General features: G+C 47.8%; 1 protein-coding gene across 4 annotated transcripts in view; it reads left to right on the top strand.

Annotated features, from left to right (window-relative positions):
* Positions 1-481: 481 nt before the first annotated feature.
* Positions 482-15344, top strand: part of Smoc2 (SPARC related modular calcium binding 2) — a 155654-nt gene continuing 140791 nt past the window's right edge. For 2 of the 4 annotated variants that reach the window (XM_074070121.1, XM_020167614.2), the window contains exon 1: positions 482-805. In XM_074070121.1, the coding sequence (XP_073926222.1) occupies positions 722-805 (84 nt within the window). In that variant the 5' untranslated portion in view covers positions 482-721. The remainder of the gene's footprint in view (positions 806-15344) is intronic. The other 2 variants (XM_074070128.1, XM_020167623.2) reach the window with 2 other exon arrangements.

Raw genomic sequence — 15344 nt, 5'->3', positions numbered from 1 at the left:
TCACCCGTGCTGGGGAGCCAGTGATCAGTCAGCTCCTCCGAGGTCCATGTTCTGGTCTGTCCGAGTTGTCACTAGGCAGGTCAGGGAGAGCTACGAGCTGAGCTGTGGGAACAAGGCAAGGCTTCCTTTTTGTTAACCCCGGTGGATGAACAAGGCGCTTTAGGCTGGTCTTGCGTGGACAGACGCTGCGTCCTGGGGCAGCAGGGCGGAGTGCATGCCCTGGTTGTGCCCGGGAGCTCTCTCCAGTGGAGTGGTGTGCGCACGTGTGGGAGGCAGCGCGCGCGTGTTCGTTTGCGTGGGGAAGAAGGCCCGAAAGCAGCACTGTCAGGCGGGTGTCCCCCGTGTTTCTGCTGGGCGCCCCGCGCCCCGAGCGGGCGGCACCTCTGCGCCAGCCGGCGTCTAGAGCGGCGGCCTTGCAGGGAGGTGGGGCTGAGCGAGGAGAGGGGAGAGGGAGGGCGGGAGGAGGGCGGGCAGGAGGGAGGATCCGGGAAGTTCTGAGGGTATTTGACAGGAGCAAGGGAAGCCGCAAAGCTCACGGAGGAGCGCTCGGCGCTTGTAGCGGAGCTGGTGAGGTCCGGGCCATCCCGAGCCGCGCAGGGAGAGGACCGCGGCGGAGCCTCCACCCGCCGTGCCAAGGCGCAGGGCGCAGGGCGCGGCCGCTCTCCGTGCGTCGCCCGTGCCCCCTGGGACGGAGAGTTCGCCTCGTCCCCGGCCGGTCACCATGCTGCTGCCCCAGCTCTGCTGGCTGCCGCTGCTCGCGGGGCTGCTGCCGCCCGCACCCGCGCAGAAGTTCTCGGCGCTCACGGTAAGCCTGGCGCCGGGACCCAGCGACCGAGCCGCGCCGCCAGCTGCCCTCGGCCGGGCCGGGTCCCCTCCTTCCGGCCTCGGCACCGGGAGCAGGTGGTCCTCGGGACTCTAGCAGAGGGTCCCGGGCCGGTCCGCTGCGTGCGTGTCCGGGGTCGATGGCCATCGACTGCGACGTGTTCTTGGGTCCTTTACTCTGGCGGGTGGGAGCTGGGTGCGCAGGGCGTGTGCATTTCCCCACTTTCGGGTGGGCAAGGCCCGCGGAGGAACAAGGAGGTCTGGCACGCCGACTCCCGCGACTGTCGCAGGACAGACCCTCCCGGTACTTGTCGCCCACCTCGCCCAGTACAGACCCGGCCTGGAGGCGGTGGGGGTGGCCTTTCGGCTAGGGCGCCGTGCGGACTCAGTGGCAGCTTGGTGGGTGAAGGGGCCGTACTTTGTGGGTCCCACACGTGGGTGGGACCTCTCAGAGAGCTCTTTAAGTGAGCCGAGGAAGAAGCAGGTGACATTGAAAGACAGACCAGCTTCTACCCGTCCAGGCTTAGTGGAGGAGAGGCCTTCCTTCCCCTGGCCGAGGCTGGCGCTGGAGGCGCGCTGCGGGTCCCTTGCGGTCAGGATGCTGTGCGCGGGGCTCCGCGGCTGACCACTCTGTGTTTGTCTGTTTGTCTCTCTTAGCTGCAGCCCTGGTGAGGCGCTCGGTGCCAAACGCCGAGCTGTGGATGTGGACAGGGGCTGAGCGCGGCCACCGCGGGCCAAGGCCAGGCGTCTTGCAGCGCCCAGCGCGGGCAGACCTCGTGCGCCTGCCGCTCTTGCGAACCCATAATTAATGCAATCTGCAGAAAGGAAAACATTCCACTTAAATGTGTTTTTGAACAAGTGCTTGAGAAAACACGAAGGTAGCGGAGAACGCCCCTATGGACAGGGGCTTTCAAGTGGCCAGGGACTTGTCAGAGACTGTTTATCCTATGAAGAGTAACGACACTGGAAGGCGCTGAGGGCTGGTCTGCTCTTCAGCCAAAGTGCAGCAGTCCCGGGGGCGTTTTGTTTTCTCTTTCTTTCCCCCAGCAGAGAGAGAGAGAGAGAGAGAGAGAGAGAGAGAGAGAGAGAGAGAGACACAGAGAGAGAGAGAGAGAGAGAGAGAGAGAGAGAGAGAGAGAGAGAGTGTGTGTGTGTGTGTGTGTGTGTTGGGTGGGGGGGAGGAGTGAGTGAGTTCATTGTTCATACCTAAAATTCTTCTGGGCAGTCCCTGCCTTGTGTCTCACAAATGACTGTTAGATTAGAACTGTAGTTGGAGGCTGGAAGGGAGCTCTCACATACTCCATCTTTGCCCAGACATCTTTTACCTCCCCCGGAAAGGCCCTGAAAGACATATGTCCATGTGTGTATGTGCATCCGTACATAGGGTCTAGCGAGATATGCAAGCATGTATACAGGCCCCTCCTTCCACATGCATTTGAAACACGTTCAACTCAAAAGGGAAACTGAGGCTGATTCTCAAAATGAGATCATAATTTTAGCAGCCACTACCTGCAGCTGCCACAGTTCTTGTGGAATTGCAAAATGTGGAGGTTCTTGCCCCAGCTGCCCTGTTGTGTGTGTGTGTGTGTGTATGTGAGTGTGTGTGTGGTGGGGTGCTGGCCTGTAATCAGAACAGCTTAACACTCAGTAGGTTTTCTTGTCCCCCACTTCCACACCCCTCCACACCCCTCTGAAAACTGCTCAGTTTAAACCCTTGCCTCTTTATTTTGCTCCAAGGATTTCCTGGTTGCAGTGGTGCCAACTCCATGTGGGGTCCCTGTGGGGGAGCTGGGAGCAGATCTTACACCACACAGGAAGTGCCCCATTTACTGCACTCCCCAAGAACACTTGCCTTAAAATCACATTTGCATATGAATGCTTGTTTCTTTTACATCCAGGAGAAAGGTTGAAAGATATAAAGTATTTGGCATGCCCTTCTTCCCCCACCCCCAGTCCAGAAAATCAAGATTGAAATGGAGGTGGAAGGTACTGGGGGTAGGACTGAAATGTAAATGTTCGTTACTGGCAAGTGCTTGATGTTTTCTTTTCAAATCACCTTTGGGTTTTTTGAAAACTCCTTGGGTTCCTGAGGCCTCATCCAAAGAATGGCCTCCTCCCTACCTGGTTTATATCCTACCTTTCGTTGCCCATAAAGCCCTCAGCCCAAGGAAGTGTGTGGGAATCCCAGCGTCTCTCTTGCTCAGGTGTGTAGCCTTAGGCAAGTTACTTAACTTCCCTAATCTTCAGTTCCTTTATCTGTAAAATGGTGGTACAGATAAGATCTATTTTGCATGTCCTGAGGAGTAAAGATGAGGCATCTAATACATCTGACCCATGTTGATTCTCCAATCCGTGTTACTTCTGATGCATCTCTTTCCTTTGCTTCTTATAAGAGTTTTAAACACCATAGCTGTCAGCTCAAATATTGTGATACCTTCAGGGACGTTTGGATCTCTGTTTTATTGGAGGAACAGATCTACCTCCTAGCTTTCCGTGTGTACATGAGCCTAGCTGAAGTCAGTCACATGGAGCCTGGCAAGCAAAGGAAAAAATGTCAGTCTGCTTTCCAGTCTAGCCATTTTTTCTCATTTAGAAACAGGAAAACCCACTCACTTTTTGGGGTTTCAAATTTCCCATTTTGGGCTCCTAGTATTATGCTCAGGACTGTTCCTAAGTTGAGGGTGTTTTATTTGTGGGTGCAGCAGTGCTAAAGCCTGGCTCTGTTATCACATGTTCAAAACTAGAGAATCTGCTTTGGTTGGTAATTAATTATCTTTTCCCCCCTGAAGTCATGGCTTAGAATGGTGCCATCAGGCCTTTGTGTCTTTCTTTGTCTTTCTGATAGTTTCTGCAACCTCCGGTGGTCTCTCAGCCTACAGTGTTATTTCCAGCCATCAGTGAGCTTTGCTGTGTGCCTAATCTTCCCTCATTGGGATCCACGTGTATTATTCCTTGAAGAAGAAGGTGCCTTCTGAGGCCAGACCACGTCCCTTTTTCTTTTTATTTCTGCAAATGACTGAGACTAGGGAATACTTTCTAAATAAATTATTTTGGTTATAGGTAATTATATTCTTTAAAGAGTAAACAGACATTCTGTAAACAGAATGATTACAGTTCTTCAAGTCTCCCATAGACATACTTATATGAAATTTGGCAGACCAACCCAAATATCCATACATGTATGTGTTCTTTAGGAGCAACCAGGAACAACGTGGCCAGAAGTTTTGGAGTTAGAGCCATTGGCTCATTTCAGATCTGACTAAGAGGTATTGTGCCACATTTACCAATGGAGGATCCTCCTAATTCACATCCAAGAGCTCATGAGGGAACCCTGGCTTCCATATCCAGCGATGAGGAGACTGAAGCTGGAAGATCTCTGTAAGGGTCCCAGACACTAAGCTGGTCTAGAAGCATTATATTCAACCTGCAATGATTTTGCTCCTTTTAGAGAGGTTCTCTGCCTCACTTTTTTGTCATCTTTAGAAACTTTAGGGTCCCACCCTGTCTTTCTCTTTGCAGACTGTGGAGGACTTTCACCTTGAACCATCAGCTTCCAAGTAGGGTCTGACTTGTAGTAAATGTCTGCTTTGGTCTGGGGAAAGTGTGTTTCAACAACGCTGAAACAAATACTCCCGTCACTGTTTGTATTTGGTTGCTTTGAAAGGGAAGGAAAATGATGGGAAAATAGTATTTGCCCACATATAAATTTAGGAGTGTTTCATTATTAGCCAGTCTACAAAAGGGTCCTGATTTTCCCAAAACATCAAAACCCCATTTCTAAGCAGTGAGGAGCATGCACACCATCTTGTTCTGACACTGTTTTCACTCAATCTTGGATATTTAAGGGAATAATTGTGTTTTCTACTTCTTCTTCCCATTGTACATGCTGTGATTACATTTGATGCCCTGGGAAGACTGTCTTTTATGCACCAGTAGAAGACAGACTATGAAGGTGGTTAAGGAGGAGGGAACCAATCAGTCAAAATTTTCCAAGTTAGAAAACCATTTACATGGTGTCTAAAGAACCCAAACATTTGGAAGAGTCACTTTAATTTTGATTTAAAATCAAGATTATGAATAAAACTATAAACAACTTCAAGCCTGTTGAGACTGTGCAGTAAATGAGCATGGATGTAGGTAGACTGCAGAGTGGCTCAGAAAAGAACAGATGTCTAAGTAACTCCATGTTAAAATAAGCCTGATATCCCGGGCTGTGGAACAGGGCAGTCAGTTATAAGACTGGAAGTGGCACGTTGGGTTGGAGGTCAAGAGTAATGTGAATAAGTTTTTGAATTAAAGGACACATGATCCCACACTCAGAAGACACGAACTTAGAATGCTGAATCTCCGTTAGGATGTTGATGTTAAAGAAGAAGGTTTAGGAAACAATCTCCCTTTATGTTTGAGTTAATCTCTAGGAGTTGAAAGCTCCCCCTTTACATTTCACAGTTGAAGGCGTTGGGGAATGGGGTGAGATTCCACCATGAATCATGGATGTCTTTAGAGTTTGAATAACCATTCATATATCAAATATTCAACTGTAGCCCACACGAGGAAAAATGTCAGAATATGAATATTTTGTATCTGCTAAAAATATACAACTCCAAAAGTGAAAATCACAGACATTCTTATGTGGTTTTACAGTACCAGGCTACAAGTCAAAAAACAAAGATTGTAACAAAAACAGATAAACATACCAAGTCAAATGTTAACTCACATTTATATTTTAGGATTGAAAAATGAATTATAAATGGAAAATTTATAATATATCTGGCCACAATTAGATTTTTCAACACAGAAGCAGTCTTAGAATGGCCTCCCTTTGATGAACCATAATTATATTCAGATTTTTGTTGTGCCCGATGTGGTTTATTCACACTTAAGCCAGGATTTAAGAGAAGGAAAAAATGTCAGCTCTTCCTTCCTTCCTTTAATAATATTTTTACTTTCTTTTTTGGTGGGACTGGGGTTTGAACTCAGGGCTTCATGCTCTGGTTGTTTCAGATTGGGTCTGGAGAAGCATTTTCCCTGGCTGGCTTTGAGCTGCCATTCTTAGGATGTCAGCCTCCCAAGTAGCTTTATTAACTTTCCTCTTCTTAGTCATGTTTTTTTCTCACTTATACTTTGGCCTACATTACAGTTGGCTCCTTTTCTCCTCCTGTCACAGACATCCTGACTTTGGTGCTGCTGTTTTATTAGCACTGCTGGAAGCCAGGAGGGAACCTTAGTTCCAATTCCTCACCTTCTTTGAGTTCCAGGGCTGGACTCTTACCTGGCAGGAGCTTTTCTTGTGGATGGGTCACTTTAGTTTTTCTATCTCTAGCATTGAGGTACTGACCTGTCCTTAGCAAGCCCCAAGTATAGGGCAGATTTTCTGGGGCAGAGAACTGATAGCCTCCAATAATAATGAGGGTTCAGAGAGCCTGAAGAGGTGGTGTGTGTGGTGGGTGGTTCAGAATGTTCCTCCAGGATTCTTCATTAGGCCCATTCTATGCTGTGCTCTCAATGTGTTGGGTTGTAGCCTCTTCTTAAAGAGCAAGTTCACAAATCTGTTGGCAAAAAACCAAGAAAGTATAACTTATAAGTTGAACTTGCCTGAATTGAAATTTTTTATCTTCTGTTCAGTGACCAAGGTACTAGAAACAAGTGAATCTACCCTACGTCCCAGGGGGGTGCAATCACAAAGTTGATTTGCTTCTCAAGATCAAGAAAATTGCCTGAGTCCTTGGTCTGCCCACTTGTACCATCCACAATGGACCAGGGAAGAAAACTGACAGAATTTTGCCAGGCCATGCCAAGTCTCCCCAGTATTTATGCAAGATGATTGGTGATGAGCTGGTGACAGGGGCTGGGTTGTGAAGGAGGGAAGGGATCCTGGGATGGTCACTGTCACGGAGCCCAGCCTCAGCTGGACCTGGAAACCCTCCCTCCTGTGCACCCCTCCTAGGAGGTACAGAGGGAGGACAGTGCTGGCCCTTCTGCGCTGACTATGCAGGGTGGGAGGTGGTGGGGAAGGCATGGGTGTTGGCTTTTATGTTTTCATGAAATGCTCAAAGGACCGATAAACCATTTGTGGTGTTCTGAGTATTTTGCTGGGGTGAAGAGTCAGTATTTTTAACTTCTAGGCAGTATTGTTGACCACCTTAATGGTGTCTCTGCATTTGGCAAACAGATTTCACTCCCCTTTTCCAATTTCTTTGCTGAGTTGTGCTCTGATTTTACCAGATGTAATTGTAAGATGGAACTCAACCCAACCCCCACGTGTGAGTTTTATTCTAATTCTCTTTTCTCTTTGTGCGCATCTGTCCACTTTTTTTGGCTACTTCATTAGAAATGTATGCCGACCTGGCCTGTCTTCACCACGTCCTGTCACTGTCTTCCATCGCCAGGGCTGTGTGTAGCTTTATCACTCCCCCACACCCACACCCTATTCCCTTCACTGGGTGCCCCTTTCTTTGTCTGCTGTGATGTTTCTCATAACATCGAGAGCAGTATTTAATATAAAATCTATTGAATTAATAAATTTATATATTATATAATTATTAGTTTAATTTATATTATTAATTTAATATAAATAAAAACTACAATTACAGAATCACTAGGCACAATTTTTCTCACCTTTGGAGCCATTGCAATGCTATCTTTCCTTACATCAAACATCAAATTTAAGTGAAAAGATGTGAGGATATACTCATTGCCAACAGCCAACCACTTTTCCTTCTTTCTTTCTTTTTTTTTTTTGAGACAGGGTCTCTCACTCAATAGCCCTGGCTGGACTTGGCCTTGAACTGATGATCCTCTTGCTTTGGCCTCCCAAGTACTGGGATTACAGGTGTGTGCTGCTATGCTGGATAAGAACCAGTTACTTTTCAAATGCAGCCTGGGCCAGGGTGTCCTCGCCTTTGAAACAGTTGCACACAAAGCCGCAAACACACTGAGCTGCTCTCCTGCCTCACCACGGAGCACAAAGTGTCACAGGATGTTCCTCCTGGACCCTGTATCTGAGGTGACAAAGGAGAACACTGAAAGGATGGTCCAAGGCAGGCTGGGAATTGGGTCATATTCAAAAATTTTCCTATTAATAAATCAGCCGCAATTGACACCATCTGTCTTCCACCAGCCATTCACTCAAGTGTTTAAGGGAGGTGTTTTTAAGGGAGATGTTGCAGGGCTCCCACAGGGCCATATGCATGCCCCACACTCTGTGTGTCAGCCCCAAGTCTCCCCCAGGTGGTGGGGCTTTGTGTGGACTGAAGGAAGCACTGACATTGCGGTGCAGAGAGCCTCCTGCTTCCCTTGTGTCCATCTGCAGTCATCAGGGCCCGGCTGTCCAGTTTTTCTCTTCTCTCCCAGGCTCTAACCAGAGATTAAGACCACTTCCATTAAAGCATGTGGTCCTCCGACACCGGACACAATATTTCAAAAGTACTTGTCGCTAGATATCATAACCTTGAGAGATGACACTCCTTTGTGGTTGGCTAACATCCTAGGTAACTTTGTAATTAGCGATTCTGTTAGCCAGTCACCCCAAGAGATTTCTTTTTTAACTTTTCGTGCCTTCAAACTAGATGTGCTCAGATTTCATTACCTCAGCCTTCATTGATGCAAATGTGCCAGTGTCCCATTTCTTCCTCTAGAGGAGTGGCCTCAGTGCCCCCAGGGCAGGCTTATATAGGACTGGCTCCGGCTGGAAAGGCATAGAAGGATGACTGCTGTTTGCTGCATTGCTGTTGTCCTTGGAACAAGCCCCAGGCGACTGGATAGATCTGAGCCCCCACACTTCCAATCATCATCCATAAAAGTCAGGGGGGACTGGGACTGTTACTCCAGGAAGCTCACAGGAACCCAGCACTGTGGCTGGGATCACCTGGCCAACCATGAGCTCTAACTGTACAGCCCACACCCGTCCCTCCACCTGCAAAGACTGTCTAGTGCAAACACGAACCCCGTCTTCTGAGTGACAAGGTGACTGCATCTGTACTGAGGTGCCTGTAATATTAACAAACCCTTTTCCGTTCTGTATCCTCCTCTCCTAAAATGTGGCAGAGGCAGCGACGGATGCTAACAAATGTCCTCTCACTTGTCCTCATAACATCCCCGCCAGGTGTCTGTAAATGCTTGTCCTGGATGTGTGTGTTTTAGAGTTTTGAAGCACCTAAGGGTAGGGAAAGTGAGCACCAGCTCTGACCTGAACAAACATGTCCCAGCTCTTTCTTCAGTAGCTGCACAGGTTTGTGCTGTGCTAATCAGTTCTTCATTCTTAAAAGATTTATCTTTTAGAAGGAGTTGCCAAAGATAGGTCTTTCTTTTTATTCAGAGATATAATCCAGGTGGAGTCATGAGTTCTTTTTTTGTACTCTTGGCGTCTCTCCTGCCTTTTACACCCAGTGTGAAGCACCCAGGTGCCATCCCTTGACAGTGCCCAGCCACCTATCTTCCTTCTTGAGAAGTTGCCTCCGGTGTTTCATGAATCAACCACAGGAGGGAGCCCAAGAATGGAGAGCTCTGTTTTGTAGGGGAAGGGTCTAGGGTGAGGTTTGGGGTTCCTACCACCACCCTTGAGGCCAAAGTTAGCCCAAGGCTCTGCTACCTAGTGTGAGTTCGACTTCCCACTTTTAGAGATTTGACTCGAGGTGCAAAAAGCTAAATTGGGGAATTAAAAAATAAGGACTTTTTGATGTTTCTAGTGGCGTTATTTCGAAGTCTGGGGTAAGCATGTTAAATTTGGTATTACTACCTCAATGCCAGATAAGAGTGTTATGTTATGGAACTAGAATTTTGGTTTTAAAGTAAGCAAAGTCAGGGGAGGGGGAGGGGGAGAGCCTGCACTCACTAAATATGCTGTTCTCTTCCACTGTAAGGTCCAATTTAGTGAATTGTTCGTAAAGTTATTTTATTTGCTAAATTAATATTTTGTTTCAGTGTTCATTAGTATGGAAGTTTTCAGACTTTTTTTTTTGTGGTACCAGGGTTTGAATTCTGGGCCTCACACTTGCTAGGCAGGTGCTCTACCATTTCAGTCACTCTGCCAGCCCTTTTTTGTATTGGGTATCCCGAAAATATGAGATAATGTCTCAGGAACTATTTGTCTGGGGCCGGTTTTGAACCACAAGCCTCCCGATCTCTGCTTTCTGAGTAGCAAGGATTACAGTTGTGAGTCACCAGTGCCTGGCAGACGTGTAATATTGACGATGAATTTTAACCTAAAATAACTGTAACACCCTCAAATCAACATGCTGTGTTCTTTCTTTAAAAAAAAAAAGTCACCATTTTCTAATTCCCTCTAGATACATTCTTGGTGCATCCATTGTATTTTGATACATTCTTATTGGATACATTCTTCTTTGATACGTTTCTATTGGATGCAGTCTTCTTCAACACATTCTTATAGGATGTGTTCTTTGATACATTCTTATTGCGTGCATTCGTATGGATGTATTTTTATCAGCTACAGCATCAGACACATTCTTATTGAGTGTATTCTTATTAGATACATGTTGTTATACATTTTATACATCTTATTAGATACTTGTGCTCTACCTCTTGAGTCACACCTCCAGTCCATCAGATAGATTCTTATTGCGTAATGCTTAGCAGACATATGCTTTTACAATACTTTCCTATTGGATACTGTCTCATTGGAGACATTCTTTTTCGATACGTTCTTATTACACACATTCCTATTGACTTCACTGACAGCTGGCTCAGAGATCATTTGTATTTCCTGTATCTAAAACCTGAAGGATATTTAAAAAAAATTCAAATTCTTCCTTCCTTCTTTCATTTCTACTTCTTGCCTCTGTTGTTTTCCTTTTAATGTGCCAGACATATTTGCCAGTATGTTTGATTCTAAAAGTCACTCTGGAAGGGGGTCTCTCTCTGACTCCCTCTTTATCTCCCCCACCTCCTCCTGGGCTGTGTTCTGTCCAGCCTGGTCAGCATGCAATGACCATGCTCAATCGCTTCTTGGCCCTCCTCCTTTGACCAGGTTGCCTGCCCTGCTGTAGCTGGCTGTGATGCAGGTATGGCTGACTGGGCTGGACTCTGGCCACAGCTGACTCCAGTGAGGACTGGTGTGCACTGGTGACCTGTACCTCAGCAGGATGGAGAGGGAGGACACAAGACACAAGCTGCTTGAAGCAGAAATGTCTGAGAACAGCTGAAATAACCCAGAAGTGGACTGCTGTGGTTTGAGTCTGAAAATGTCCCCCGAAGGCTCATGTGTTGAAAGCATGGTCCCAGGCTGATGGATTTTTGAGAGGTGATTGGATCAATAGGGCTCTAACTCCGTCAATGGATTAATCCATTGATGAGTTCATGGTGAATATATGTAGATTTCATCTTTATTCCTGGAGTCCTCAAAATTGCTGATGTCAGCTATCAGATCAGGGACCCACTTCAGACACTCTGTTGTGTTGTGGGGTCATAGGCATACTGAGGGAAAGGGCTGGTAAGTCTCTGGCAGGCAGACAGGCATGTCCTGATGTTAGACAAATGGCAACTGTAGGCACAGAGTCTCAGTGCCCATGTGCTCATGCATTCAGTGCCCCATGTCAGCAGCATGGAGGAAAGCGGAGAGGATGTCAGCTCTATGAACCCCTGAGAAAGGTCTTGACACAGTTGCCACCTTGCCTTATGAATTTGTCTGCAAGAAAGAAAGAGAACAGGCTTCTGCCAGGCCAGACAAGCCCTAGCATGGTCTTTTGATGTGACATTTCAAATCTGGGGTGGCCATGCCAGAGCTCAAGGGACTGTGACATGGTCAAACTGAGAAGGAATCCTGAACAGATCTTGGGATACCAGACAGGCTGGTTTGTCTTCTCTGAGCTCACCTGTTTTGGGTTCAACCATTAGATATCTTAAAAGAGGGTTTTGCCCTGTTGTTCCCAAGTGATATAGCTTTGATGTCAATGTGTGACTGGGGGCCAGGGTGGCTGTGGATTTGCAGGTGTGTGTGACATTGAGGAGAGGCGGCTGGGGTGGGGCATGGCGGGGCTGGATGACAGGCAGTTGGTTCCCCTTAGACTCTTTGGTGCTTCCATATCCTCACAGCCCCACAGCAGTGGCTTCTCTAAGGAATGTTTCTTGGTGCCACCTGGTAACCAAGATGACCCTTGATGTCAGGCTTTTCACAGGGGAAGTGGCCTTGACACATGGACTTCCTGGTTAGTGCTGGTTAGTTATATGTGTCTGGGTCAAGGTGACAGGGACAGAAACTCCTTGTTTCAGGAGAGGCCTTAGCATTCAGCAGCTGCTGCTGGTGGGCAGGGAAGGTGGATTCCAGGAGCCACTCTCCTGGCATCTTTTTGGGTGAAGAGTAAAGAGAACATGGATGAGACAGAGGCCAAAGCCCCTGGCTGCCAGCTCAGGAGGGAGCTGAAGGGAGGGTAGGAGGCAGAGGGCGAAGGTGGTTGTGGTGACCGTGAATGCTTAAGCCTTTAGCCTTCACACTTCTGCCTGTGAGGGGAAAATCAGAACACCCCAACAAAACTACTGCAGCAGGAATTTGTAAGAACCATCCAGGAAGATCTTATACATGCACCACACACAGGTGTGAAATGACTGTTGTGCATTGGGCTCAGGTGTTTCTTTCTGGCAAATGATGTGCAATGTGGAAAAAATGGCAAAGGTCAGCCTGGATGTCTCCCATGTTCCAAGGTACTTTGCAGGCTGCTGGGCTCCCCACCCATAGCCCCATCTTGCAGCCTTCAGGGGAAGACATGTTTAAATCCTGAACAGGAACACGGTATAACTTCGTGCTCTTCCACCCCCTGAAAGGTCTAAGTCAAAACACACTTGCAGGCAGCCCCAGCACCCAGCGGAACTCCTGCCACCCCTGTAAAACAGGAGCAGTGCAGTGTGCAGAAGGCTGGTCATGTGACCGATCCAGTTCCAAGTGGCCCTCCTATGCGGCTCACTCAAGCTACAATTACTTAATCCTTTGTTTTGCCTATGGGGTACCCCATAGTCATAAGTGACCTGGAACCATCATTTGTAAAACCACAGGACGCCATATCCCAATCACGTACATGGCACCATAATCTTCTCTGAGTGTGAGCTGTGGAGCCCGATGACACATCCCTCAGGCCACTTTGTGACCACTTCACTTCTAGGGATGGGGGCACAGCCTCTCCCTGAGACTTTCTGCTGCCTTCCCTGTACACACAGGGTCTCCCCCCGGAGAGAGAGTGTGTCGTCCCCCCCGCCCCCGCCCCACCCCACCCCAGAGACGATCATCCTAACAGAAATCAGTCTGGCTCAGGCCTAGCTCAGGGGAAGCTCTTACAAAATAGCTTTGTGCTCTTTCTTTTCCTTTCTAACTGGTCTAACAGAAACACCAGTGTGCTGTTTGTTCTTTATTTTGATACAAAGCCTTTTTGCCTTCTTTCTCTGATGAGAGTCACTGCCTGTAGTCATCCACTCCACCTACAATAAAAATGGACTTGTTAGGTCCCTTGTGCTGTCCTGAGACACAGGCCCCTGGACAACTGGCAGGAAGGTTTAGTTCCTGGGAGGACTGGAAGGACCAGATGGTGACATGACCCCGCTGGTGACCATGGGAGGCACCGGGACACCACCTGGCAGTAGCCAGCACTGTTGGGGTCTTGTGCCTGAGGCTTTGGGACAGCAGTTCTGGCTGTGATGTCAGTTCTAGTTTGATGCTCACTGTGAGCTGGACAGCCACTGAGCCTTGTCCCGATGCTGTACAATGAAAAAATATTCTCTTCCATCCTCACCTGGTGGCCACAGTCTGGCCTTGTCGATCCCCTGTCTTCATTGCTACAGGCTGGAGCCTGAGCTCCTCAGGGCAAAAGCAAAGATTCCTGGCACCGTGGCCTGGCTACACTGCTGCCCAGTTTTCAGCAGTGATGCAGAGGTCACTCTCTGTCTGAGCCCCGCCTTGTGTGATCACACTGCTGCGTGTGCTTCTTCACTGTTCAGTATCACCTCTGAGGAAGCTGCCCTGCCTGGAGTGGTGTGAAGGTCGGACCTCCGTGTAAAGAAAGGACATTATTACATTTATCCTCATTTATAATGATTAACAGCTAACTTCCTTTGTTAAGTGTGTCTTTGAACTTAGCATAATGCAGCAGTATAGTTTTCTGGAAAAATAAGAACTCTAATTGGGAATTGGAATTTGGGCAGTGATAATATTTCAAGACCCTTTCAAAATGATTTACTTGTGTTAATACCTAACTGCACCTACAGGAGGCACTGCCATTATTTCCATCTTACAGGAGAGGAAATTGAGCCGTGATCCCTGGGGTCAGGGGCCAGGGTGGATCTGTGGCACCAAACGATTGGATGGAAAGTTACCAGCAGTGCAAGTTGTGTCCATTAGAGAGGCGATCAGGGCCTGAGCTTCGAATACAATAAGCATCTAGTGTTTCATGGATGAATTTCCACTGGGGTCATGACCCCTCTGGACTCATGTGCAGGAATCTTGGTCATGGACAGGAAGCACCACATCCAGGACAACCTGGAAAGGATTCCCTGCAACATCTGGTTGGGGACTCTCAGGCCACGGAGGGTGAGTTTGGATTAGCCGTCCTGCAAAGGATCCAGGGAACCTGGATGAAGCCACTGCTGGTGTCCTGCTGTGGACCTGTGGCAAGAGCTGTGGACAAGACCGAGCTGGGACCTAGCCAGGTCAGCATGGTGGATGCTGCCTCTCGGCTTCCTCATCTCTGCATCGCATGTACTCCTTTCCAGTGTTAATGCTTGGCTTCAAGGATCTTGACTGAGCATCATGATTCAATTTGAAAGTCTGAACTCTTTAGAGACATTCCAATTTAGTGTAAATAGGACAAAATTCACTTTGACTAATACCCCAAAGGATTTTCTCAGTTTGTACTTGACTTGCCCAAGCTCAAGTAAGGGTCAACACCCTGCTAGACTTATGCATCTACTTGACCACAGAAGCCTTCAGATGGAATAAATTCCCGACTCCAATCCTCTGTGCAGTCATATAGAAAGAATTATGGGATAGCCTCCTAAGGAGATTAGAAGTTAGGGGCAGGGCAGGTATAAGAAAGGATGACTTTGCTCTTCTGTTTGCTGCACTTGCTCAAGCATTAGAACGGTTCTAGCCTTCTGTCCACCCACTGCTGTCATTAAATAAGGGCGCATTGGAGCTCTGAGCAGTGGTGAGGGAGCCAGGCATAGGACCTGGTGTTTGACGACTGCACCAACTTTCTGTTGCATCCCTTTGCTGGTTCCATGCAATCAGTACCACATTTAACACTGAAGGTGACCATGGTGCCAGGTTTCTACATTCTTTACTATGAAGAACTTATTTTGGTAGAAATATGTTAATAGTTAGCAGCCTCACTCATTAAAAGTACAAATGTGGATAGCGTCGTCATCACTAGTATTTACTTACTTATTTTTCAGATGCTTGTTAAACAACGAGTGATAATCTCTTACCACATCAATGTGGGAAGGGCTCTAGGAACTGCCAGAACTCCAGGAACCCTTGGACCTCATCCACATGGAGGTTCTGGGGTGTTTGCAGATGTCCG

This window comes from Castor canadensis, chromosome 1 (assembly GCF_047511655.1).
Source record: "Castor canadensis chromosome 1, mCasCan1.hap1v2, whole genome shotgun sequence".
NCBI lineage: Eukaryota > Metazoa > Chordata > Mammalia > Rodentia > Castoridae > Castor > Castor canadensis.
The sequence above is the reverse complement of the archived record's forward strand: the minus strand, read 5'-3'. Positions and strand labels throughout refer to the sequence as shown.